This window comes from Serpula lacrymans (assembly GCF_000218685.1).
Source record: "Serpula lacrymans var. lacrymans S7.9 unplaced genomic scaffold SERLAscaffold_8, whole genome shotgun sequence".
Lineage (NCBI taxonomy): Eukaryota > Fungi > Basidiomycota > Agaricomycetes > Boletales > Serpulaceae > Serpula > Serpula lacrymans.
The window spans coordinates 1,816,515-1,839,766 of NW_006763297.1; the positions used below are offsets into that span (position 1 = coordinate 1,816,515).

The following is a 23,252-nucleotide window of genomic DNA, read 5'->3' on the forward strand; positions in this document are numbered from 1 at the left end:
TCTACGTCTTGGAACATGTTGGGAACTCGATATTAGTTTGTATATAAGAAGTAATCTTGCTGCATCCATGTTATTATTGCATGGCCAAGCAGACGATAAAAAAATGCTGATAAAATGTTTCTCAAATAAATGTGCTCGAACCCAAACTTTTCACGTGTGTATCAGATCCCGTCTACTTGACATAGCGGTTTGTAAATTCAAATACATCTCGACTGACATAATACTAGTATGAGAACAGATTTCGATATGCAAATGGTCTAGACGGTGCTCAATTCGCTGTTTCCGCTGTTGGCCCACAAAGTCGGCTGGGCCGGGATGGTGTTGGGTACCCGCTGGCTTTGATGCTCTTCAAGAGGTGATTAATAATAGGTGTCGCATAGGTGATGTCAGAGGAAGCCGTAATGCAAGTACCACTGGTCAGGCCACCGAGAAACTCATAATCCCTGTTTTTGCAAAGTGTAATGCACTCAGTGAGAAAAGTGGGGGGATCACTAGCACCCCAAGCATAGCAGACCTTAGTCACACCCAAAATTGATGAAAAAGCCTGAAAGTGGTTAAAATACTTAATTGTATTTTTTGGACCTACACAATTTTGTCAGAATAATGTAGTTTTATTGACATATGTTTTGTGTGGAAATATAAAAATATGTTAATAAAATTACATTATTTTGACAAAATTGTGTAGGTCCAAAAATACAATCAAATATTTTAACTACTTTCATTACACTTTGCAAAAACAAGGATTATGAGTTTCCCGGTGGCCCCCTGACCAGTGAGACTTGCACTACAGCTTCCCCTGACATCACCTATGCAACACCTATTATTAGTTACCTCTTGAAGAGCATTATATATATGATACCTAGGTGAAAGCTTGACAAAACCAGATAAACCCGGTCTCTGCCAAAGCAGCCATAATTCTCCATCCGGATGTGATAAGGCTTCCTTTAGTGTCCTTGGAAGGTCTGTGTTAGATGGACCGGTACTTGCTATTCCAGCAAAAAATGTCTCCTCTGTATCAGATGTTTCTTCATGAACCTCAGGAGTGTTAGGTTTCTCCATGGAGTTGTCATGCTGCTCTTTTTGAGACTGTTCCTCATCTAGAGTCCTTTGATAATCTCGGTTTTTGTCTGCAGGACAGGTCTGGCGACTGCTTCTGCGTACTCCTAGGACTTCAGCAGGCATGACTGCTCTTTTAGGAACTTGTGCAGGTACTCCAGGGAGTAGACACATTTGTGTATTTGTTGCCCCACTCACTCCTGAAGGTGTTGAATCACTCCTCGGAGGCGTTGGATGACTCCTTGGAGGTGTTGTATGCCTTCCAGAAGCTGATCCAATGGACAGGCTGTCTAGTTGTATTCGGACTTTTTCCACTTCAGCTGGCTGTATGTTGAGGGACTGTCCTCCCACTGACTGTAACTCTACTTTGGCTTTCCGTTCTGAAGATGGCCAGTGTTCAGGTCTTGGTTGTAGAGACTGTTGTGGAGGGTGTCTTAGTTGATCAGGTGCTCCCACTGCTCTCAGAACATCTTCATGCTAATATGGTTCCATTGCTTGTGGAACATCTCCTTGGAGATGTGGTTCTATTTGCAATTCATTTGGATCTCGGATCCAAGGGTCAGGATCATCCTCCTCCAATGTATTTTGGTCTGGATAGTGAGCATTCTCTGGAATAAGTCCCTCCCACTGATCTGTGCTAGTGTCTGTGTTCCAGGGAGCAGTGTTGTCCTTTTGTACCTTTCCGGATTTATTGAATATGACATGCTGGAAAACACAGTTTGTTTTTCAGTGTCTAGGAGTTTGTAGGCTTGCTTTCCATGTGTGTAGCCAATCATTATGGCTTTGCGCCCCTTGGAGTAAAACTTCCCTTGCCTTTTGTCTTTTGGTATCAAGGCATATGCTTGGCATCCGAAAGGGCGGAATAAAGTTGGATCAACTCTCCTTTTAAACAGTATTTCACATGGGGTCTTTCCATGGAGTCCTGATGCTGGGCTGCATGCTGTGATATATGCAGCTGTTTGCATGGCTTCTACCCAAAATAACTTTGGGAGCTTGGAATCATGGAGCATAGTGGTTGCTAATGTAGCCAATGTCTGATTTATGCATTCTGCAATGTCATTTTGTTCCGGAGTATCTGCAGCTGTAGTTTCTTGGATGACACCATCTCCTCGGAGTTGATTTTTGAATGTATTTCCAGTATATTCTCCTCCCCCATCACTCCGGAGGAATTCTGTGTATAGTGGAGTGAAGTTTTCTTCTCCCAAATTTGTTCGGAAGAATGTTTGGACATCTTTTTTCCATTGCTTGTATTGTTCCAGTGCTTCACTTTTATGTTTTAGGAAATATATCCATGGAAATTTGGAGAAATCATCTACAATGATAATCCAGTACCGGAAACCCTCCCTGGAGGTTGGTTTGATTGGTCTTCCAACATCGGTGTGCACAATTTGTATGGGGTGCTTGGCTCGGTTTCCTCCAGTGGACTTGAAAGGTAATTTCTTCATCTTTCCTAAAGCACAAGGTTCACAAAACTCTGGGGTTCCAGTAAGGGTGTTTATGTCCTGGAGCTGTCCTTTTGTAACCATTCATTGCAAGTGGTCCATTCCAATGTGTCCCATTCTCCTGTGCAATAAATTTACATCTACTGCTGCAAAAGCTGACTCCGGGTTGATTTCGGGTTTTGCTTGGATGTGATAAAGTCCTCACTTGTGTAAGGCAGTGAGGATAAGTTCCTCCTTTTTCCGAACTTCACAAGTGTTTGACCCTGCTGGAAAAAGTGTTGATAACCCTGTTTTAGACAATTTGTGGACAGAGATGAGTGTTAAAGTGAAGTTTGGCACAAGTAAGACATTTGACAGTGCAATATTGTAGTTCTTTTTGCCAACAGTTGCTTGTAGGATTACTGTTCTGATGCCAATGGCATTTACAGAGGATTCATCCCCAAAACTGATTGCCCTTGGAGGATGCAGAACATGGTATGTTCTTGGCTCAAACCAGGAGCGGTGAGGGACCATGTGGGATGTTGCTCCGGAGTCAATAATAATTGTTGTTTTGGTCTTATCGGGTTCCGACACAAGGTAAGCTTGGATGTGTTTAGCAAGGGGCTTGGAAATATGTACATGTTCCAATGCAATATGACCCTGTTCCTCCTCGGAGTCAGATCCAGATGATTGCTCTGCCGTATTTGCCTTTTCCTTCTCTTTTCCTTTATCCTTGTGTCTTTCATTTCCCTTCTTCCTTTGACCTTTTCCAGCTGACTGAAGTATTTGACACTCCAAGGTGTTGTGTGATTTGGTTTTGTGGAAGTCACACTATTTCTCCTCGGATTTGAGTGCTGATCCGGAACCTCCTGACTGTCGTGCAACTTCTGCAGTGATCCGGATCTCAACTGCATCAAAGGTAAGTTTATTTTCTTCAATTGTGTTGATTACCAATGACTGAAATATTTATCATTCAGGAGTGCATGGGAGAGATTGGAGAAGGGCGAAGGCCATGAGTTTGGTATCAACTCCTAGTTTCATTCCGGAGAGGTGTGAATCAATTGTCCGGATTTTCGCAATGTGGTCCTGGATAGGTGATGTCCCATCCCAGGACAATTTGGTGAGTTGCTGGAATGAATAGAAGGCCGAGGCAATGTTGGATGTCTGATGGAGTGAGACAAGTTTATCAAATATCTCCTTGGAGCTGGTGAGGTCTCCAGTCCTCATTAGGAGGGCATCAGAGATGTGGTCCTGGATGATTCCATGTGCCTTCTCATCCTTAAGTATCCAGGTGATTTCAGGATCCTCCAAGGAGGTAGGTTTTCCTGGTGAGGGCTTAAGCTCCTCTCCAGTAACAACCCGGAGAACTTTTTCCCGACGTAGCTTTGAGATGATCCAGAGTTTCCATATCTGAAAATTGTTGGGTCCAGTGAGGACTGGACATGCGGATGTATCATGTGCTGTGGTCATGGTTCTGAGGTTGCCATTTCAAATAATAATTATTTCCTGCATAGCTTTTGCGCACCAGGGCTCATAGCCTAATAAAACTAAGTGAAACTACAATGGATGTTAGTTTAAGGTGATCTCTAATAAATGTAATGTAACATACCTCAGCCGCTGCCCGAGAGGCTATAGAAACGACTGAGGTATTTCTATACTAAACCCCCTACTACTTATAGTCGGAGGTGCTACTTGCTACAGTATAATGACTCCTAGGAGTACAATTGTGCTCCTAGGAGAACAATGGTGACTCCATGGAGTGGTGGCTATACTCCATGGAGAACAATGGCTGCTTTGGCAGAGACCGGGTTTGTCTGGTTTTGTCAATACTATTTCCCGCAATCTCCCAATACCACATCTCCAACAACAACTCTCACTGCGGGCTTTGGCTTATTTAAGCCCAGCTTGCTTATATCCTGAAAATATTCAATTTTAGTTGTTTCTAGCCAATCAGAACCCAGAACTCCCATATTTTCAGGATATAAGCTGGACTTAAATAAGCCAATGCCCGCAGTGTCTAAGCCTTGTATACATTCCCATACCACCTCATCCCCATGTCTCCTGTGCCCATGCCACCTGCTGGGCTCATTGTGCCTGCCATGCCTGTACCTGCTGTACTGCTATATGTGCATGTAGTGATGAGTACTCAGATCACTAGGCCTATGAATCAATATACATGATGGTTTAGGTTGGAATTATGTTGGTGGAGGTACACCAAGTTGGAGCTGATTGCATGTCAAATTCAGCATGGTGAAAGCAGACAGAGTTTGCAAAAAGATACCTGTTCAGCCCCCCAGCCAAAATTCTTTTGATTTTAAGGATAAGCCATGGTCACTGAGCTCAAAGATGAAAGAAGGCCAATGTTAATATGATTCACCGAGCAAATTGGATAGTGGGGGTTGTGTTGGATGGCTGATGATGGCAGAACTGAAGAGAAACACAAGGTGGAAAGGACAGACTTTATACTTATTAGGAGTGCTCAGTGCTATAGCTATCCGGAATTGGTACTACAGACATGGTGATTGACCAAGACTAGATGATCAGTCCCCCCACATCAAATTCAAAATATCAAAATAAAAACATGGTATTACCTGATATAGGATCTTATCCGAGATTATTCGCGTATTATTAAGGATTTCACGGAAAAAATACAAGTTATTATTTTACGAGAGTGTCTCCTATCCAGAATGTCATCAAGAGCTTATACTAATGTCATCGGGGACTGGCATGTATCCGTGGGAACAGATACATAAACACTTTCTCAACCACATTCCTTTCCTCGAAACAACTTACGATAACCCACATCGCCCGCCGTTCAGATGACCTTCAGCACCATAGTTGTCGATAAAGTTTTACCCCTTCTAGGGCGCCGTCGCAGTCACAAGGTTCGTGTACAGATCGCAAGACTGAAATCTTCGTATATGATTCCCAATACACTGTGGAGCCGGGTTATTCTTGTCCTGTTCTGTTGGTGCCTTATCTTATTGCTGCGAGCCCTGGCTGGTATCGGTTCCCTCGAAGACAAAGCGTGTGTACATGTTGCAGGACGTCATTTTTTACCCAGGATGCAACAGGAATACTCACCGGACCGTGGTCTGATTGTACGCACGCCCAGAGCCCAAATACCAGACAGCGCTACACGCAAGGCAGCGGATTGGTACAAAGATGATCTCGACATTTCTCTTTTTGCGATTGCCCCACAGGATGCTTTCCCCACTCCTACCACCCAGAAGATGCGGACTCTTACCAGAAGTTCATCTCCCACTCCGTCTATAATTGGCATTCCTCCAGCTTACAGCCCACCACAATATATCTATAACCTATTCGATTTGGATAGCTTCAATACCGCCGTGTACGATGCTCGAATAAATCTATCCAGATTTTCCCCAAATCTTATCGACAAGCCTTTGAACGACAGTGCGTATCGCAGAAGACCTCGTAAACGTCGCTATTCTCGACAAGATTGAAACTATGTAACGGATCTTGTATCGAGTCCATGTCTTGGAATTTGTCTTTTTTTGTGACAGTCTACTTTGTCTGGTAAAATATAGAAAGAATGTTTATACCACATGATGATGAATGCATCTGCAAGAGAGTGGAACGTAGTGCTTTAGTAACAGTCAGTCTGGCTTGGGAAATCTAAGTGAAGGTGAGCAAGTCACATGAGCGCATAACTTCCTAATAAAGTCACTTGGTTCACTTTGGTGATTCGTTCCCAGGGTGATTTAGACGCAGACCTTTCTTTTACAAACTTGAAGATCCCAAAATTCAGCATTGCGAATATGGTCCGCTCAAACCCTCGTTCTCCCCCTCTTTCTCCAGGACCTAGGTCAAACAAACGAGAAGATAATTACTATCGAAGGAGGGAGCAATCAAGACGGGGGTCAGAAGAAGGTGAAAATCACAGACGAGCGAGGTATAATGGAAACAGAGAGGACGAGCGACGTGATAATAGACGCAGGCGGGACTATGGCAGGCGGGATGACGAAAAAAGAGACAATGACCATCGCGGGCAGGACCGTCCATCTTCGCGTCGTGACTATCCAGACCGTGACAGGCGAGAACGGGACTCTGGTCGAGAAAGAGCAAGAGATCCTAGTAACCGTGACTCGCGTGCCGGCCCTTCACGACGTTCTGCATCTCCCAGGAGCCGTCCTCCTCGTCCTAGGTCAGCTTCGCCTCCCGTTTCCAAATCACCTTCTTCTGTAAACAAGGCAAAACCAAATTTCTCGCAGTCAGGACTGCTGGCAGCGGACACAAATACTGTAAAGGCAGCTGACGGAACAAGCACGATCTTAAAGTATAACGAACCTCCAGAAGCAAGGAAACCCCATCTCGGGTGGAGGTTGTATGTCTTCAAAGATGGGGACGAAGTTGGTAAGATATCTCTCTTATTCGGAAGATGATCATTGTAACTGATTTGCGTCATGTGCTGTTCAATAGAGTTGCTTCATATTCACCGCCAAAGTGCCTACCTTATAGGAAGGGACCGCAGCGTAGCCGACATCGCAATTGAACACCCCTCCTGTTCCAAGCAACATGCTGTCATCCAACGTAAGTTTTCACCCCTTGATATTACTTTATCTTGTCATATCCCCCCCAGACCGACAGGTGCAAGAGAAGAATGAGTTTGGCGAATCTAAGCCTGTCATCAAGTCAGTCGTAATCCTCCAATGGCATTAACAGAGCATACTTATCAGTAACCTAGACCTTTTATAATCGACCTCGAATCCACGAATGGCACACATGTCAACGACGAGCCTATCCCTGCATCTCGGTTCTATGAACTGAAGCCAAGTGACGGTGAGCCGCTTTGTCTGCTTGGCTTTGCGCTTCTAGCTTTGCATCTACTTTGCTCCACATTCTGACCTCGTTTTCGTAGTTATCAAATTTGGGCTGTCAACTAGAGAATACGTTCTTCTGCACGATGAAGCGACCTAGTCACGTGGCCTCCTTGACGTGCATGTTCAATTCCCACCACATCCCGAACAGGGCAAAAGACGGCTGACTTTTTGGCTATTTTATGATGGTTTTCGATTTTGTTGTGTATGCTTTCGTATCGTAATAATTTAACCACTGGCCTTTATGGTGATTTTCCTAGACGTCTGCTGCGGATATTCAGACGAGCAAAGTACTCAACCCACAAAGAACGTATGAAAAGGCTTCTGTGAGTATTTCTTGTAACAAATTAGAGACTAGGAGAAAGGATAATATTGGTAACAGCTCAACCTATTGAGATCACGAATAAAAAGAATAAAAAAAGACAAGACAAGTACAGTGAGACTGAGGGTAAAGTATAAGATATAATACATAAGTTCCAGCCCGGGTATAACACACAGCATTGCTTTGTTATTAATCAGGATGAGCCGATGTCAGAAATACAATGTTGCAGGAAATTCGCTAGTCGTCAAGACGAGCAAGAGTCTGCAAGAAATCACGATCGGTGAGTGCTGTCGTTTACTACATAGTATCACATCACGTAGGCTTACCATGTCATGTCGTTGCGCCTTTTACGCCTTCACTTTCTAGTCGTAAGAGGTAGCGAAATTGTTGAGGTCTCCTATGCAAGTGATATTGTGGTTATCTAGATGCCGTTTGAGCGCATCACGCCTGCTGAACTCCTTGCCGCATCCTCCGATCATCATCCGCCCTTGGAAGTCGTATGGCTGAGCGTCCTCAGGGATCACATAGGGTCCAGAGAGTTCTAGGGCTACGCCACAACACACCCACAGTGCAGGCTGTTGGAACCGCGTGTGGGTGCGAATATGACGTTTCAAGTCCGGTGTGCGGTGGTTCCGTTGAACCCAAGAACAGTGAGGGCAAGCCCAGGGATTCGATTTGGTTGGTCGTTCAGTTGCAGACGATGCGATATTTTCGAGGGAGGCTTGGACGTTCCGGGGTGCGGGAGAGAAGCGCGGACGCTTGGCTAAACGCTCAGAGGTCGAGACCCCTGATGCAGGACGCTTACGAGATGATGATGATGATGATGGAGAGGTGCCTTGTCGCTGATAGGAGAGTGAATTTGAACGGCCGGAATGACGGCGCTTACACGAGTCCATATGGGGGGAAGGTATATACTCATCATCATCGACATCATCATCGCTTTCACCATCAGCATCCTCGTCTGAGTCATGAGCGGCGGTGAGAGAAAAGGCAGGAGTATTTACACGGTTGGAACGTGTTAGCGGTTGAGCGAGAACTGAGGGGGATATGCTGCTTGGGTCTTCCTTGGAAGCTACCTGAGCCTCCTGGTAGTGATGCTCGCTTTGATGCATTGGAGTGACTTCGCGAGAATATGGTTGGAAAGCGGGGGGTAAGTAAGGCAAGTCTGTATGCTGTTCATACTCCTCGATGGGATTGAAGTCCTGGCTAGAATCATGTGAGTGAATATTGCTACCATTGAAGGAATTATTAATGACATACAAGCTTGTTGTATTCGCGTAGGTATTGGTAGCATCTGATACAGAGTAGTGAGACTCTGCTTCTAGAGAAAAGGGTTCGACATCCGAATCTGAATCCGACCCAGAATCGACGTTTAAGTCGTAGTTGACAAAGTCACGCGGAGGTGAGTTTGAGGGCGAAGACGATGAGGAAGATGCGCCAGAAGAAATTTGCGAAGGTGGGCTATTGACGGATGGGAAGTTGAAATATAGAGCGGAGGACTTGTCCTCGGTTTCAAACTGAGAAGCAGTCTCGGCTAGCCAGCCCATATCATCGGTCTGCGCTTGCAGTTTGTCGTAGAGATTTATCATGGACTGACGGCGGTATAGAGTGGAGGATGCCATGGTGAGGGGAGAGATTGGCAAAACATAAGTCGCAGATCCTAAGGGATTATATAGTATTTGCGCATTTCTTTCTTCCAACCTGCGAAAGCGCGACGGAATGTCTCAGCCGACCTCGTTTTTGTTGTTTTCGGCAACTCCGACGAAGCACCCCTCCATATTATCACATCGAGGCTGCCTTGTTGCATAGGTTACCCCAATAAGACATGCCCTGACCGTAAGATTGGCGTGTGGAACAGAACAAAAGCCGCTTCCATAGATGTGATCCTTATCCTTATAGAAAGAAGCCGTGAGATATAACTGCGATATTCCCTTTATCTACAGCGGCGGCACGGTTACTTGATCTTATATGATAATGTGATTATAAAAAGTGGTACGCCCTCGATGCTGTGATCTTTCCACGTGGAGCGCCTAGTCCTCGGCCCCCCAGTGTACGATCAAGCTTCCGACGGCAGTTACCACAGCACATTGCCCAAGACCAACGATAATCTAGGTGTGTCCATAACGGTGCTTTCTCCTCGACTCTTCCATCTTAGTCTCATGGCTCGCGCAAGGTCGTCAGCGCCTACAACAGCGTCAATCGGAGACCGGCAAACGAGCGGTAACAGGGCAAGTCTTTTGTTCATTAGCCTTTGTACGCTGGAAGATCTATGGCTTAGCGATTAACGTTCTGCACAGCCTTACACGTCTGCCGAAATACACGACTCTACAAAATAGATTCGTCGTGATCGCACATGCTTTCATCGTAACCAAAAGACATACAACGAACAATGAACGGAGTTTTGTGTCCATCGATCCTCGTTAACGTGGTCCGGTACCTAGTATCTGGACCAGGAGACAATGTATCACCGACGAGCTCGAAGTCTTTAGCATGATCGCGATTTCATTTGACGGTTATTTCATAGATAAGCTAACAGGTGCAGGACGTTCCCCTACAGCAATCAGACATGAAATTATCCACGACGTACCATGCTGGACAAGTGCTTCAGTTGGAATGCTTGTATGCCGCTTTCTCGCACCTTTCGAGCATTCACAAATGTAAGTTGTAAGTCGAATGACAGAGGTCGGACCGGCTCCAGAAACACCCTTGAGTGCGTATATTAACTGAATATGGAACTTGGCCTCGTGTCAATGGAGGATACCGGGATCTCAGATGTCTACTTGTCCATCCTTGTCTGCGGTGCAGCTCATTGCACCCGTCGGCGAATTCCTCTGGCACGCCTCAAATCAATATATGTATCCTTTCAGTAGTCGTGTTGAGAGATTTGTCAAGGACCCTTCTGTGAGAGCTGTGAAATAACGGATATCACACAAGGGAGAAACACGAAGCAATTCTCATAACGGGGGACATACACGTTGCCGCCGCTCCTCGCGGTCAGAGTTCTCTAGATCAGTACTGTCTGGATGTATGATTTGATATGCAGCTAAGGTATTAGGATAGAGTATACTGTCTCGTGGTATCAACTGCCGGGATTGCGGCGTGGCCAAACCATTAAATATACACTAGCAAGGTCTAGGTATCTCGCCGAGAACGTATGCGTTTTCCATGCTGCACGGAAGGACCCCGCCTATTAGGACGGTTATTACAAAAGTCGAACTTCAGAAGGCTAAGAACGCACCCCCGGATCTTTTTCCTCGGTTTCGGTTCGTGCGCAAACTCCTCAAGAGGTTGGTTTTGCCTGTACTTTTCCATGCACCACATTATATATCTGTTTTCCCGTCTCAACTGCTGACACAAACACAATACACTTGCTCAGAAGGTAGGCGACTTACCTACGGTCTCGCACCGACACCCCAGATTTACGAAGATCCAACCCCGAAGTTTTCCATAATGCATCCCAGTTATCAACTGATAGCTTAGTTTCACATGAACGCCCGATTGCTTTTAGGAACTCCTGAGGCGTGGTGATAGTGCCTGTGAAGACATGGGCGAATTAGGTCAGGAGTGAACGACGACGAGAACGGCAACAATGACAAGACTCGCCATTGGTTGGTGGGACTAAGCGAAGAGCAGCCCTGTTCTGAAATGACCTTGCGAAGGCTGGTGATAGACGTGCTAATGAGGATTTCAAGCAAAAAGACATAACGTGCGGGTTGCAGGTGGAGAATTCAAGTTTTTGGCGAGTGGTTATGGATCACGTGACCTCATAAATGGTGAAATTAACTTCAGGTGCAAATGCTCTGTCGTCCTACAGCATACAGCATTCATGCAAGATAAATTTACAACAGCCAAGTGAAAACAATACAGAGGTCATAAGCGAAATGAATCATCACATACCCTACCATGTAAGGTAGAGTCAAAAGACCGGAGCATCTCTCAAAAACAGGCGCCCTTCTTCCTTCTTAATCCATCTTACCACAGCGTTTGCAGCACCGATGACTGCGCTCTTCGGAATACGAGGAGACAATGCAATATACAGCTCGAAGGGCTGCGTAATCTGCCGGCGAAATTAACAAGTTCAGCAAAAATTACATACAGCATCAGCTTGATTGGCTTACCCAGCCCATGACACTCTCGTTCTCTGTCAGTATATACTGCAGCTTGAGAGTTTCTTCCTGCCCAGACTTGGCATGGATTGCGTCGTGAAGAGTCTGATACAATGTGACAATCCTACACAGAAATGAGCGCTTGAAGCGAAGAAGTCATGTACCATGCAAAATGATATTACCTCCGCCTCTCATTAAGGTTGTCATAAGGTTCTTCGAAAAGAGGCACAGTGATCTGGACATGAGGCCTTGACTTATATACAAAATGGCGTAAACCAGGCACTCCCAGTTCCGATACCGAGTATTCTGTCAATCCGGTATGTACGGCCTTCGAGATGGCGTCAAGAATGCCTTCATTATCAAGTTTCTGAAAACAGTGCAGATGTTAGAAAACAATACAGCAAGGACTCATCTCGTGAAATACGAACGGCAGTCACTGTGTCGCACCAACCACGGACAGTTTCGAAATCGCCACCGCCACTTATGCAAACTAGCGAAATTGCCGAATCAGGTTCAGAGGCATTCGGTGCGAGTCTGTCCTTTAGAGCCAACGAACGACGATTAGGACGTGTACCTTCAAAAACCTTATGAATACTTGCTTCGTCTCTTCCTTCAACATCGCTCTGGCTACTTCGACCGATTACTTCTGGAGGTACTGCATCACTGGCTCTTCTTAAAAATGAAATGTAGGCGTTCACAAAGCCCGATGGGTTGAATTTCGGGAGGCACACGGGGATCCACGATGCAGACGCGGGAGAGTTGAATATTGATGGTGAATGAATAGTGTTCATAAGAATGTGGATGTCTTATTTGTGATAACATGTTGTGTGTAGATCAATGATAGGTTCTCCATGTAAAGGATACAATCAACGTCTACGCACCTGCTGGATGGATTGAGTGTTTCTTCGGCCTGACCAGAGTGATAACTCGGCCTTGGGCAGAAAGAATGATGTACAAAATATCCTGCAATAGCCCTGGTAAGTCAAACGTGACATATGCAGGTTGAACCTAGAAACGGAACCTTCATCTTCGTTATTGGAATTAAGGACTCTGCCACACGCGTACGCAAAGTTGAGTCCAATCTAAGGCAGTGGAGGGATGAAGTAGCCATGGCTAGATCAAATTCCATCCGGCTCAGAAGTGAAAAGAGGAAATTCTCTGCACCTAGCTCACCCCATTAGTCACAAGAAATTATCCATCAATGGGACTAATATTTACCATTAAGGAGACGTCTTAAGTCAAAATTTGTTCGACGTTCGAATATCCGTCTCAGTTGAGCAGCAGTAACAACACTGAGTATTTGTAAATGTAAGTATTCGAGATGGGACCTAGTCTTTCTTCGCCAAGTTAGTGATTACATGAATGTCCTGCACAGAACAAGTCGGGACATACAACAGATTCTGGCTCCCCCCACGAAGACGCACATACATAGTAGAGAGGTGACCGTAGTAGAAAGGTGATCCGGAGTTTTCCAGCATTGATACAACGCAGCTTGTCTGAGTCATCCAGAAAGACTGATATCAGAGCCTGAATGATACCCATTGTGGATGATAGCGTATCTGAATCCTCGCCTTCTGGTCGGCTGAATAGAAAAATCACAGTCACAGGGTAATACAACTAACACGAGAGTCATGATAACCATGATACCTTGTGAAGACTGGTTTTCCAGCGTCTGTGAGGACAAAGTATTCCCGAGGTGGATAAAAAGAAGCTACTACCACTTGATGACTTTAGATGGAGCAAGGATAGACAGAAGTGTCGACTTACCTGTCTCTGATGGCTGAACAGCAATATCGGGTTGTTTGCCTTTCCGCCGCTGAGAAGATACATCTGAGAGAATACATCTAGATTCCCGCCTCGATGATGTACTGGTTAAATTACGGGTGCTTACTTGAATTTGATCTCTTGCTGCTCAAGGTGCGCCTCAACTGATCCCTCAGGTTCCTCTTCGATTCTTCGTCATCGGCTGTAGTATCTGTATGACCGACCGCGATAGCCTCTTCGCCGTTTATGGTGTCCACCTCGGCGTCTGTGTCCTGTACAAGAATTCCTTCACCCATGTCCAAGTTGAATACAGATGACGCCGAACTTTCCAACCCTTGACCTGGTATTTGTATGGGTGGAGCCAAACTGGAAGGGCCCGACTGGGAACAATGAACATTGAGATTGGAGACGGAGGGATAAGAGTGAAGGGCAGGCGGAACGACCAGCCTCGAAGGAGACCGCGGAAGAGGTGTGCTGCTGCGAGACGGCGTTCGAGAGCATGGCAGTGACATTTTTATAGTATTATAATAGGCTCGAGGTTCGGATATGAGCACGACGACAAGCCTGAGCCTGACCTCACTGTAGAATGCGACAAACTTGCATTCGGATTTGCCGTAAACCTCGCGGTCTCACTTGAACTGGCACTGACAGCTATTCTCAGGCTCTTTTTACCTTGTAACTTTGCTTAGATCTCGTATTGTTGATACTTCGCAGTAAAAATTGTCGAGAACAGCAACCCATCCTGCACGAAATTTATTGTCTTTCCCCCGCTCAGTGGACTCGCAGCTAACATTCAGATATTTCAATTTCGCGCATTTGGACGTCCATTGTGGTCATGGTGACTGTGGGGTCTAGGAATACTACATCCGCTAAAACAAATGTGCCGTCTTTGGAGAAAGGAGATCCGTGGTTTGACGATGGCAACATTGTCTTGTTAACAGAAGAATCTAAAGTTGCGTTCAAGGTCCATCGTGGCGTGTTAGCCAGACATTCCGAGGTCTTCGAATCGATGTTTGCAATACCACAACCAGACGCAGACCTCGAGCTTTACGAAGGATGCCAGGTGGTCCATATGTATGATATACCCACTGAACTATCGGATCTTGTCGTAGCTCTTTACGACGGGGTGTAAGTCGCGTGCTTTTTTTCGCGCCCACCAACTATACACTGATAATCTCCATTTCTGTCAGTGTTTTTCAAACTCGAAATATTGTAGATTTCTTCTATCTCGCTGGTATCTTGCGCCTGTCTACGAAGTATTTTATCAGCCATCTTCGCACGAAAGCAATTTTGCACCTCACTCAAACTTGGTGTTATGCACTGGATGCCCACGACAGAATGATTCAGCGCGCTCTTCAGTCTCCAATCACCGATGATATCACTTTCCCTTATGCTCACCCTCTCCACGTCCTCAATCTAGCACGCGAGGTGAATGTACAGATCGTCATCCCATCGGTCCTTTATTACCTGACTTTGTACCCATTGGCCGATATTCTACGTGGGGATCATCCTAAACTGCTATGCGAGCATCCGTCCAGACCATCTTGCCAGCTGTCTTCTATCGATCTTAAGGACTATACTCTGATGTTCCAACATCGCTGGGACCTGATGCTTCGTTTTGTTCACGAATTCTTTGGGGAAAGGTCTGCAGATATGACTTGCCTGAACGGACAAGCTAGTTGTACAAATGGCTTTGCTCGGCATGCAAATCGACTTTCTCGATCCTGGAGGTCTAGGACCTCTCCGTTGCATTATATGATGCAAGCTACGCAAGAACTGGTCAGCGACGTTAATATCTGCTTCGTATGTCGAAAAATCTTTGAGCGAGACGCGATCGCTCTCCGTCAAAAAGTGTGGGACGAACTCCCCACCGTTATCGGGTTGCCCACATGGGAGGAGCTAAAAGAGATGGATCTACCAGTCTGAGTACGCCTCCCGCGTTCTTGGGTTTCGAAAACTATTTAAACTGCCGCTATAGTTCCTCAGGAAGCAGGTGTGAGTCGCGTCTAACTCGAATATGAATCCCTAGAAAGTGAATATTTACTTCAGCTCGTGGAAAGCACTAGTTTCAACTCGAACGACACGCTACAATCCATCGCCTGTCAGTATCCTTCCTTTGACATAAAAGCACGATCGCAATCACATTTCTATATAGCTAGTACTTGAGTGCACAATTGAATTTCCTGATATTACGAGATGTTACAGCAATTCTTCAATATACGAGGCTGGTGTGCCCAATCGAGTTCAGTGTCTCCCCTGTGTTGTCCAAAGTCAAATGACTCGTGCACATCGGATATCATACTTGCATATTCCATAGAGTTATTTTTGTGGTTGGTTTGAACTTTGACAGCCACCTGTTAAGTAATAAAGCAAGCATCTTCCAATGCTAATCGTGCTTGAGCATTGCAACTAACATTTAGTTGGATCAAAATTTAAATCTCAGGGCGAAAGCACATGATGCAGTAAAAATACCTGGGGATTCAATATATATGTATATTCACGTACTTCCGACCAAACAGCTTTTGTTCCGTAGCCAGTCTACGGTAACATCCTCCAAGTGATCATCGAAATCGCCAAACTTTTGATGAAGTTTGCTATCGCGAACAAGTTGTACAGCTTGGGATGGCGAGTCGTCCCTTTCCAGAGTAATCACAGAACCAGCACTGAAAGCAGGTGGTTGAGAAGAGTACCGCCGCCAAGATGATGTTGAGCTTTGCGTCAGGTAAGGCTGAATGACAATTGTCGTTAGCTGCGTACTGTCTTTAATACATGGACGACCAATGAAGTCTTACAATTAACGCCGGTTCGCCTGAGCCCAATTTCGTTCCATCAATCTGTGAAAACACGTGAAACTTCAGGGATCCGTGTGATAACGTTAACGATGATGGAGCGTACCACCAAAGCAATGGTTTCTTTGAATGTCTCTGCAATTTTCCCAGCCACTTTCTCTCCGACGGGTGCCAGAGCTGTATCATCTAACCTGTCGCAAGCTTGGTAATAGCCCACTAGAGTGAGACCTACAGATTCTGCATGACCTTTTGCCTATGTCCCAGCAGTGAAACTTAATGTAGATTGGCTAATAAAGATGTGGAGCTTACTCACAAGATCGAGGCCAATTTCCATCATAGGACTGAGACTCGTCCAATGATGAAGTAAAGGTATTGTGTCTTCGATCAAAATTTGGCTAGACGACGGCTTTCCCAGCAGAACGCCATTGACAGGCTGATGAGGATATTTGGCTGCATGAAAGAAAATCTTCAAGTATGCTTGATGAGATATACAGTATGAAACCATGACCAGTAAGTTATCAAGGAGTCCCGCCACCGTCAGACTTGGTATTCGAAACAAACTCTTTAGCGCCACCGCCGCGGCTGTGTCCGGTAAGCACATGTACTTGACTACTCTAAAACGACTGATATTCAGCGTTGATTGAGTATCTTCATCGTCATGCGATATATGCCACAAAAGGATACTATTAACACTAGTTCTTGATGAGGGCTGTCAAACCGTTGATCTTGAACGGCCCAGCCGCTCAGCGACAAGCAACTTGGATTCCAACTTTTGTATGGTATCGTTCAGTATGTATCGTATCTAAGTGTGCTAATATGATATCTCTATTAGACGTATTTGTTCCACTGCGCTACATACAAGTCATGTGTAGCCCAGAAACAGTAACTTGAATATTATAACTTGTTTAGCTGATTTGCCAAGGAATCCTACCTCGCATCAACCGGCAGTATTCTTCAGAATTTCGCTGTGGGGTATGCAGGATATAGAAGCGATATCTGCCACTTAACTGCGTAAGTAGCGTCTTTGACACTTTCTTTGACCGGTACAAGTATACCCGGCAGTTATTGAAAGTTGTTGGTGGGGCCATTCACACACAAGCACACACGTTACACTCGAGACGGGGGAGCCAGAGCCAGACTGTCATCATATATCACGGACCATCGTCGCTTGGGCACATAGGATCAAATCAGAGCTCGAACACGAAGGTCACCTATATGCTGTCGTTATGCTTATTTTGCAAGTTTGCGCAGGTAAAGGTCACAGGTCGATATACCGATCACAATTTGATTCACTTACATGTACGGCTATTAGACAGCGTGATTTACATATCATATAGCCAATACTATGATATCAAGAACCGTCGAGAGTGCAGAACGGCCCGGTACCTGCTATAAAGCAACGAGCATGAGTTGCTAGGAGTATATCCTCTCTAACTTTGCACAAGTTTCTTCCATCATTCCAGACTACAATGAAACTCACTGGCTCTTTGTCAGCCCTTGCTCTCGCTGCCTTCTCACTGAAGACAGTATCAGCAGCTAATTCTTTCGCTGGCTCAAACCTTTATTACGCTGCTGGTCTGGATTCTGCCACGCGTGGAACACTGTTAGAGTGAGTGCATCACACACTTCATGCGATTTGAGCAGTGTTTAAACCCACATTCTAGTGGTTTACAGAGTGCGGGTATGAAAGTCCTCCGAGTTTGGCTTGACGGGCAATCTACTACACAGAAGGTAGCGGTCTTCAAAGCTTCAACTTCTCCATTGCATCCATCACTGACTATGCGTACTTTTGTTTATAGGGAACGAACATTGACCCTTTCCCCGATCTTGAACCAAATGTCATCGGAACCTATAACGACACTGTCCTTGAACGGCTGGATGACTTTATGATTGATGCTCAAGCTCATGGCATCAAGGTTGGTTGTTTTACTTTTTCTTGTGGCGGCCTACTCATCCCAATTTCAGTTGCTCATCAGTATGCATAGTTTCAATGCTCTGCAAGCTGGAGACGTATACGGCAAGCAGTACGGCACTGGCTACTTCTATGAGCAAACGCAGCCTCAGCAGCAATTTGATGCTCGTCTTACGCACGTTTTGAATCACAATCACACGACTCTTGGAAAGCCCTGGAGCCAACTCTCTGACTATATCTTCGCTTTTGAGGCCGAAAATGAAGCGATGATTGGTCAAGGCCAGACTTATATTCAGGATCACCAACAATGGCAGTGTGACCGAGCATCCACAATTAAGGGAGTCTTGGGTTCCAACAGCAATGTATGTTTTGTTCCCTCAGATCATGTTTGATTGTGACTTATTTTCATTTGAAGATCCTTGTCGTCACTGGAGGCGAATCTTGGATGGCAGAATCAGTCCAACCTAATTTCCTTAATTGTAGTTCTCTCGACGTCATCTCCATTCACTCATACGGTACTGGTGACTTCGCCACCAGCAGCATCCAGACCTACGTTCAGCAAGCTCAGTCAGCTGGGAAGAAGCTTCTCTTCGAAGAATGGTGAGTTGTTATTTTAAAATATATGCTGCAGGCGCTTAATTTTCCTTGTAGGGGTGCTTGCTATTTCTCCACCTCGAATAATAACTGTCCCACTGGAAGTGCCCTTGACGCCGACACCCGCAACTCGAATATCAAAACTTGGGCTAGCCAAATTGACGCCGCTGGTGTTCCGTGGCTTTACTGGCAAGTCCTTCCCAATGCTGACCCTCATGTAAGTGCACTGCCCGTTATCACCAATCTCTACATTTCGCTCACTAAAAATGGCCGATACTATAGCAAGATCAGGACTTCGAAGTTGGTCTTAATGATAGTTCGTGGAGCACTTTGCAAGCGGCAGCGCAGGCAGCACTCCAAGCTACTGCTGCGTTTGATTACTCGAGCTATCTGCTCTAATTCAGAATGGCTCGCAAAACACTTCTCTCATATAATATATTTTGTGAATCAGTACAGCACGAAATTTACTTATATCGGGTTACGGCGTTCTTTTCTCTATCCTTGATATTTTTTTCTGAAGGCTACCTCAGTAACAAACCCTGAAAATATCTTGCGGTATTGTGGGTTAAGTAAGGTTAAGTATGTACGGTTATGTGTCAGGTTGCCGGTGGGAAATAACTGGGGAAATAAGATGTTTGCAAGTCTTCGAACTTGCAACCGAACACACGACCGACCTTTTCTTTCAAGTTCGTTCACGTTATGGATACTGCTCCTGGAATTTTCACGGTCACGTCTGCCTACTCTCTTGCTGGAGTTGCAGCTATAGGAGCTATCGCGTACTCTGGAGCAAACTCACTGCTCCCAAAAAATGCGAGATGGCAGGACCGTTTCACGTTCATCTGGCTGGTAAGTACTAATGTCGCGATTTCTAGAAAATCCGTTGTCAGATGGTATCTGCTTATCTTTACCCTCCCTCTGATAGGCATTTGATGCAATGATCCATTTCTCTTTCGAGGGTTCTTTTCTCTATCTGTCTACCTTTGGGAGGTCGGTAAACACCAGCGTTGGGCCATTCGCTGAACTCTGTAAGGATGTCTATCCAGAACGTTTGCATCCTAGTGATTCACTGATATGTTGTTGCGCTTATTAGGGAAAGAATATACACGCGCAGATGCACGGTGGGGCACTTCAGACCCCACTGTCGTCTCTCTTGAGATTCTGACAGTCCTTGGTGCTGGCCCTCTGTGCTGCTATATTTTGAAACAGCTGGTTAAAGACGACCCTGCTAGGCACTACTGGCTGGTTGTCCTCAGCACTGCTGAGCTGTATGGCGGGTAAGTCTGCTGGTTTGACTTTGCGGTTGTATTCATTACAGCTTATGTTTCACAGATGGATGACATTCTGTCCTGAGTGGCTTACCGGAAGTCCGAGTTTGGATACGTCAAACCCTCTTTACCTCTGGGTGTATCTTGTGGTACGTTTTTTTGTTCAGGTTATGATTTTAGAGCTGATTGGTCCCGAACCATCTTCCCAGTTTATGAATGTCATGTGAGTTTTTTTATTACCACGGATAGAGGTCACATCAAGTAACACAACTCATGTTTCGCTGTATACAGCTGGGTCGCGATCCCGCTTTGGCTCATGGTCGACTCTTATGGTCACATTGCTGGTTCTATACGTCAAATTCAGTCTGTAGCCAAAAGCAAGAAGCTCTAAGCGTCTTCGATACTAACTCTCCATATAACCAATATCAATACCATTGCAAAATTGCGTAGGGAATCTGAGATGAACATAGGAATACCTTTTACTCAGCTATGAAATCTTATAGTTAGTACTCGTCAGAATATATCATATGCATATATTGGCGTATTTGTTCCACTGTATACGGTGCGCTCAGACAGTATACGTATGCGGTCAAAAAACAAATCAAGAAGCACGGAAAATAGAGTCCAAGGTCCATACTATTGATGAGGAAGCGACACTACGTCGAAGAATAAGGGAGGCAATACACTAATATGTAAGCCTAACAATGTGGGTACCGAGTCAATATCAAATCAAGCTCGCAAGTCCGTGGGAAGTCCTTGTTCAAACTACAAATGCCTCCAAAGAAAGAAAATCCAAGAGGGCCATTATCGAGTGAAAGATGGAGGGAGCAGATAGTCATCACAAGTAATTAATGGATCAGGCAGCTCAAAGAGAGGGTGTAGTGATGAACTGGGGGGAAGCATTACCCGAGTCTCCAAAGACTGAATGATAGTGATGAGAATGACATAAATACACAACCCATAATGATTTATGACTTACGGACGATAATGTTGTTCATGCGGATCGTAACATTACTGGGGACTGTCACCACAACAGACCCGGTGTTCAGCGGGAAACCGGTTGCAAGAGGGTGGTCTGCGGACATATAAACCTCTGCGGGGGAGATAACACACAAAATGACTCACGAATGTCCAAGTTTTCACTGTTGTTGAAGTTGTAACCCATCAAGATAAGACCAGTAGAGTTAGCTTTCTCGGCAGGCATGTTGCTGGTGTCCCAGGTGACATTTTGAGTGGACCCTGCAGACCAGATGGCAGCGAACTGAGGGCTCGTGACTTTAGGGCTCCAGACGATGAGCTCGGTAGGGCTAAGAGGAGCTGCTGCTACGAGCGAAGAAGCAGCCAAAATGACAGTTGTAAAAAGGGTGGCGATAGAGCTGAACATGATTTTGCAAGGGTCGTAAAAACGAAGGAACGAGGTGCTGGTGAGCGAAAAATTTAAGCCTTGAGGCGTCTGACGATTTGGTCGTTTGTAAAGGAAGGAGAAGGAGACTGATAGAAGATGGAATGAAATGCCAGCAATATATAAAGCAAACACTATTTGCGCTTACTACGCGTGTTGAGTTGTGTTTGTCCGTCAATCTGCTCATCACCGCGCCCGTATATTGTTCAAAAGGAGATGACACTGCTATGATGTTTCGTAAAATTTCTTGGCCACCATCTATATCTTTTGCAGGTTGAATTTATAGTTTCCCGCGGGAGCTGCATGATGAAAACAAATGTTGTCCAAGGCTACAAAATTGCGGTCAGCTCGCTTTTGGAATCCTACAAGTTCAGCGACGCCAACAAAAACCAAGAGATTGTTCCATGCGTAATACGTGATCGGGGTGGAGTATCAAATCAACTGAGTATCTATGGTGATGCCGGAGTGACGGACTTCCTATTTTGGCAAGAGCCGTCGTTCATCGAACGTTTACTTTTTCGCACGTATCCCACCCGCGGATTCATAAAGGGTATCACAGTAGTACGTAGCATTGTTGGGACACGATAGGACACGATTGCTTATGTTGTTCCAATCCCAGAATTTGACGCGTCATCCTTTGTGCGGCCGTTTGGAATATCTATCTACCTAAGAACCTAGGTAATAGTAAACGCTGGGCTCTTGTTTCCCGAATCTCCGAATACTGTGGGAGTGAAAATGGCGACAAATAAGATGCGAAAATCCCATGAACACGACAAATATCACTTACAAACAACGATATAGTCATTTCTAGGAGAAACGTCAGGAGCAGTAATCTGAACAAAACCATCCTCGATATAAAAGTTCTCTGCAAGAGGGTGTTCTATGATTTTATTTCAATCTCCTAAATCGATTTCTGAGAATCTAATAGATTGCTCACCAATATCAAGATGTTCATCAGACTTTCCTTTTTCCAAGTAGCCAAGGACCACCTTCCCTTTAGATTTGTTGCCTAGGGGTACGGTACTTGTATCCCTGAAGTAAAATAGTCAAATGCAAAGTGTGGACCATTATGACAGTAGACTAACCATGTAATGGTGACGGACGAACCAGCGTGCCATATCGTGTCAGCATTAGGGTTAATGACAGAGGGATTATGAACGATTCTGGTATCTAGAGAATTAGTAACGGCATGAGTCTCACCTCTTGGTTTAATTGAGGCATCTGTAGAGGTGATCAGTAGCAAAACGCTATATAGAATAGGCTTTTTGCAAAACGTGCTAGTGTGCATTGGAAGACAACGAAAATAAGATTAAGATGAAATGCTGTTAAGACATCTTAATATCATATTCGAAAGATATATGAAGGAGCGCTGTCGTGATTCAAACCATCGCATTGGCATGCTTAGTAGCATCGTTCAATTGCGGTCCTATCTCTTCCATATTGAACGAGACTGGTCTGGTAGCGTATAGCTGTCCAAAACAAAACGAAGTATCTGCAGCATATATCCAGGACCACAATTGAAGCTGATTGAAGCTGAAATTCGAACCTTTAGCAGTAGTGCAGATATTTGCTGCTCGAAACACGATGTGGATAAAATCAACTGTATCCGTCTATTCTGAGCCTATCTACGCTTTGCAGTGACGTTTGGAGCGAAAGTTCAAAGTCACGTTGGATGTGACATAACGCGTTTGAAGCACGCGTCCGTGATACTTCAGTCCCACGCTCCTTGTCCTCCCCCCGTCAACAGGTCGGTGAGCATATAGCATTTTGGGGAGTCCAA

The 23,252-nt window shown here is 45.2% G+C and overlaps 10 protein-coding genes across 10 annotated transcripts; 4 read left to right on the forward strand and 6 right to left on the reverse strand.

Annotated features, from left to right (window-relative positions):
• Positions 1 to 5,542: 5,542 nt before the first annotated feature.
• Positions 5,543 to 5,944, forward strand: SERLADRAFT_439231 (uncharacterized protein; the record flags this gene model as incomplete). The annotated part of the gene is made up of 1 exon (XM_007319618.1): positions 5,543 to 5,944. One exon carries the CDS (start codon positions 5,543 to 5,545, stop codon positions 5,942 to 5,944), a length of 402 nt encoding a protein of 133 aa, XP_007319680.1.
• Positions 5,945 to 7,544: 1,600 nt separating this feature from the next.
• SERLADRAFT_470411 (uncharacterized protein) lies at positions 7,545 to 9,286 on the reverse strand (the record flags this gene model as incomplete). Its single annotated transcript, XM_007319619.1, has 3 exons — positions 7,545 to 7,901; positions 7,967 to 8,846; positions 8,901 to 9,286. 2 exons carry the CDS (start codon positions 9,260 to 9,262, stop codon positions 8,003 to 8,005), a joined length of 1,206 nt encoding a protein of 401 aa, XP_007319681.1.
• Positions 9,287 to 10,589: 1,303 nt separating this feature from the next.
• On the reverse strand, positions 10,590 to 11,350 carry SERLADRAFT_392551 (uncharacterized protein; the record flags this gene model as incomplete). Its single annotated transcript, XM_007319620.1, has 4 exons — positions 10,590 to 10,827; positions 10,879 to 10,968; positions 11,033 to 11,174; positions 11,244 to 11,350. The coding sequence occupies 4 exons, from the start codon at positions 11,341 to 11,343 to the stop codon at positions 10,773 to 10,775; spliced, it is 387 nt and encodes a 128-aa protein (XP_007319682.1).
• A 146-nt stretch (positions 11,351 to 11,496) lies between these two features.
• SERLADRAFT_470414 (uncharacterized protein) lies at positions 11,497 to 14,156 on the reverse strand (the record flags this gene model as incomplete). Its single annotated transcript, XM_007319621.1, has 12 exons — positions 11,497 to 11,697; positions 11,759 to 11,870; positions 11,929 to 12,113; positions 12,175 to 12,285; positions 12,346 to 12,551; positions 12,628 to 12,709; positions 12,768 to 12,910; positions 12,965 to 13,079; positions 13,139 to 13,466; positions 13,514 to 13,576; positions 13,638 to 13,782; positions 13,836 to 14,156. 9 exons carry the CDS (start codon positions 13,286 to 13,288, stop codon positions 11,557 to 11,559), a joined length of 1,245 nt encoding a protein of 414 aa, XP_007319683.1.
• A 189-nt stretch (positions 14,157 to 14,345) lies between these two features.
• On the forward strand, positions 14,346 to 15,436 carry SERLADRAFT_439235 (uncharacterized protein; the record flags this gene model as incomplete). Its single annotated transcript, XM_007319622.1, has 2 exons — positions 14,346 to 14,638; positions 14,701 to 15,436. 2 exons carry the CDS (start codon positions 14,346 to 14,348, stop codon positions 15,434 to 15,436), a joined length of 1,029 nt encoding a protein of 342 aa, XP_007319684.1.
• Positions 15,437 to 15,930: 494 nt separating this feature from the next.
• On the reverse strand, positions 15,931 to 16,835 carry SERLADRAFT_470417 (uncharacterized protein; the record flags this gene model as incomplete). Its single annotated transcript, XM_007319623.1, has 4 exons — positions 15,931 to 16,238; positions 16,303 to 16,344; positions 16,406 to 16,552; positions 16,613 to 16,835. The coding sequence occupies 4 exons, from the start codon at positions 16,802 to 16,804 to the stop codon at positions 16,008 to 16,010; spliced, it is 612 nt and encodes a 203-aa protein (XP_007319685.1).
• Positions 16,836 to 16,931: 96 nt separating this feature from the next.
• SERLADRAFT_392558 (uncharacterized protein) lies at positions 16,932 to 17,456 on the reverse strand (the record flags this gene model as incomplete). The annotated part of the gene is made up of 2 exons (XM_007319624.1): positions 16,932 to 17,074; positions 17,132 to 17,456. One exon carries the CDS (start codon positions 17,385 to 17,387, stop codon positions 17,205 to 17,207), a length of 183 nt encoding a protein of 60 aa, XP_007319686.1.
• A 312-nt stretch (positions 17,457 to 17,768) lies between these two features.
• SERLADRAFT_362078 (glycoside hydrolase family 5 protein) lies at positions 17,769 to 19,300 on the forward strand (the record flags this gene model as incomplete). Its single annotated transcript, XM_007319625.1, has 7 exons — positions 17,769 to 17,908; positions 17,964 to 18,030; positions 18,099 to 18,215; positions 18,265 to 18,573; positions 18,627 to 18,811; positions 18,863 to 19,022; positions 19,088 to 19,300. 7 exons carry the CDS (start codon positions 17,769 to 17,771, stop codon positions 19,202 to 19,204), a joined length of 1,095 nt encoding a protein of 364 aa, XP_007319687.1.
• A 152-nt stretch (positions 19,301 to 19,452) lies between these two features.
• On the forward strand, positions 19,453 to 21,898 carry SERLADRAFT_470420 (uncharacterized protein; the record flags this gene model as incomplete). The annotated part of the gene is made up of 9 exons (XM_007319626.1): positions 19,453 to 19,651; positions 19,728 to 19,830; positions 19,896 to 20,079; positions 20,135 to 20,219; positions 20,280 to 20,293; positions 20,362 to 20,991; positions 21,050 to 21,145; positions 21,196 to 21,561; positions 21,621 to 21,898. 6 exons carry the CDS (start codon positions 19,505 to 19,507, stop codon positions 20,459 to 20,461), a joined length of 633 nt encoding a protein of 210 aa, XP_007319688.1.
• Positions 21,899 to 22,146: 248 nt separating this feature from the next.
• SERLADRAFT_416212 (uncharacterized protein) lies at positions 22,147 to 23,077 on the reverse strand (the record flags this gene model as incomplete). The annotated part of the gene is made up of 5 exons (XM_007319627.1): positions 22,147 to 22,193; positions 22,260 to 22,352; positions 22,410 to 22,504; positions 22,558 to 22,642; positions 22,673 to 23,077. 5 exons carry the CDS (start codon positions 22,758 to 22,760, stop codon positions 22,147 to 22,149), a joined length of 408 nt encoding a protein of 135 aa, XP_007319689.1.
• Positions 23,078 to 23,252: the final 175 nt, after the last annotated feature.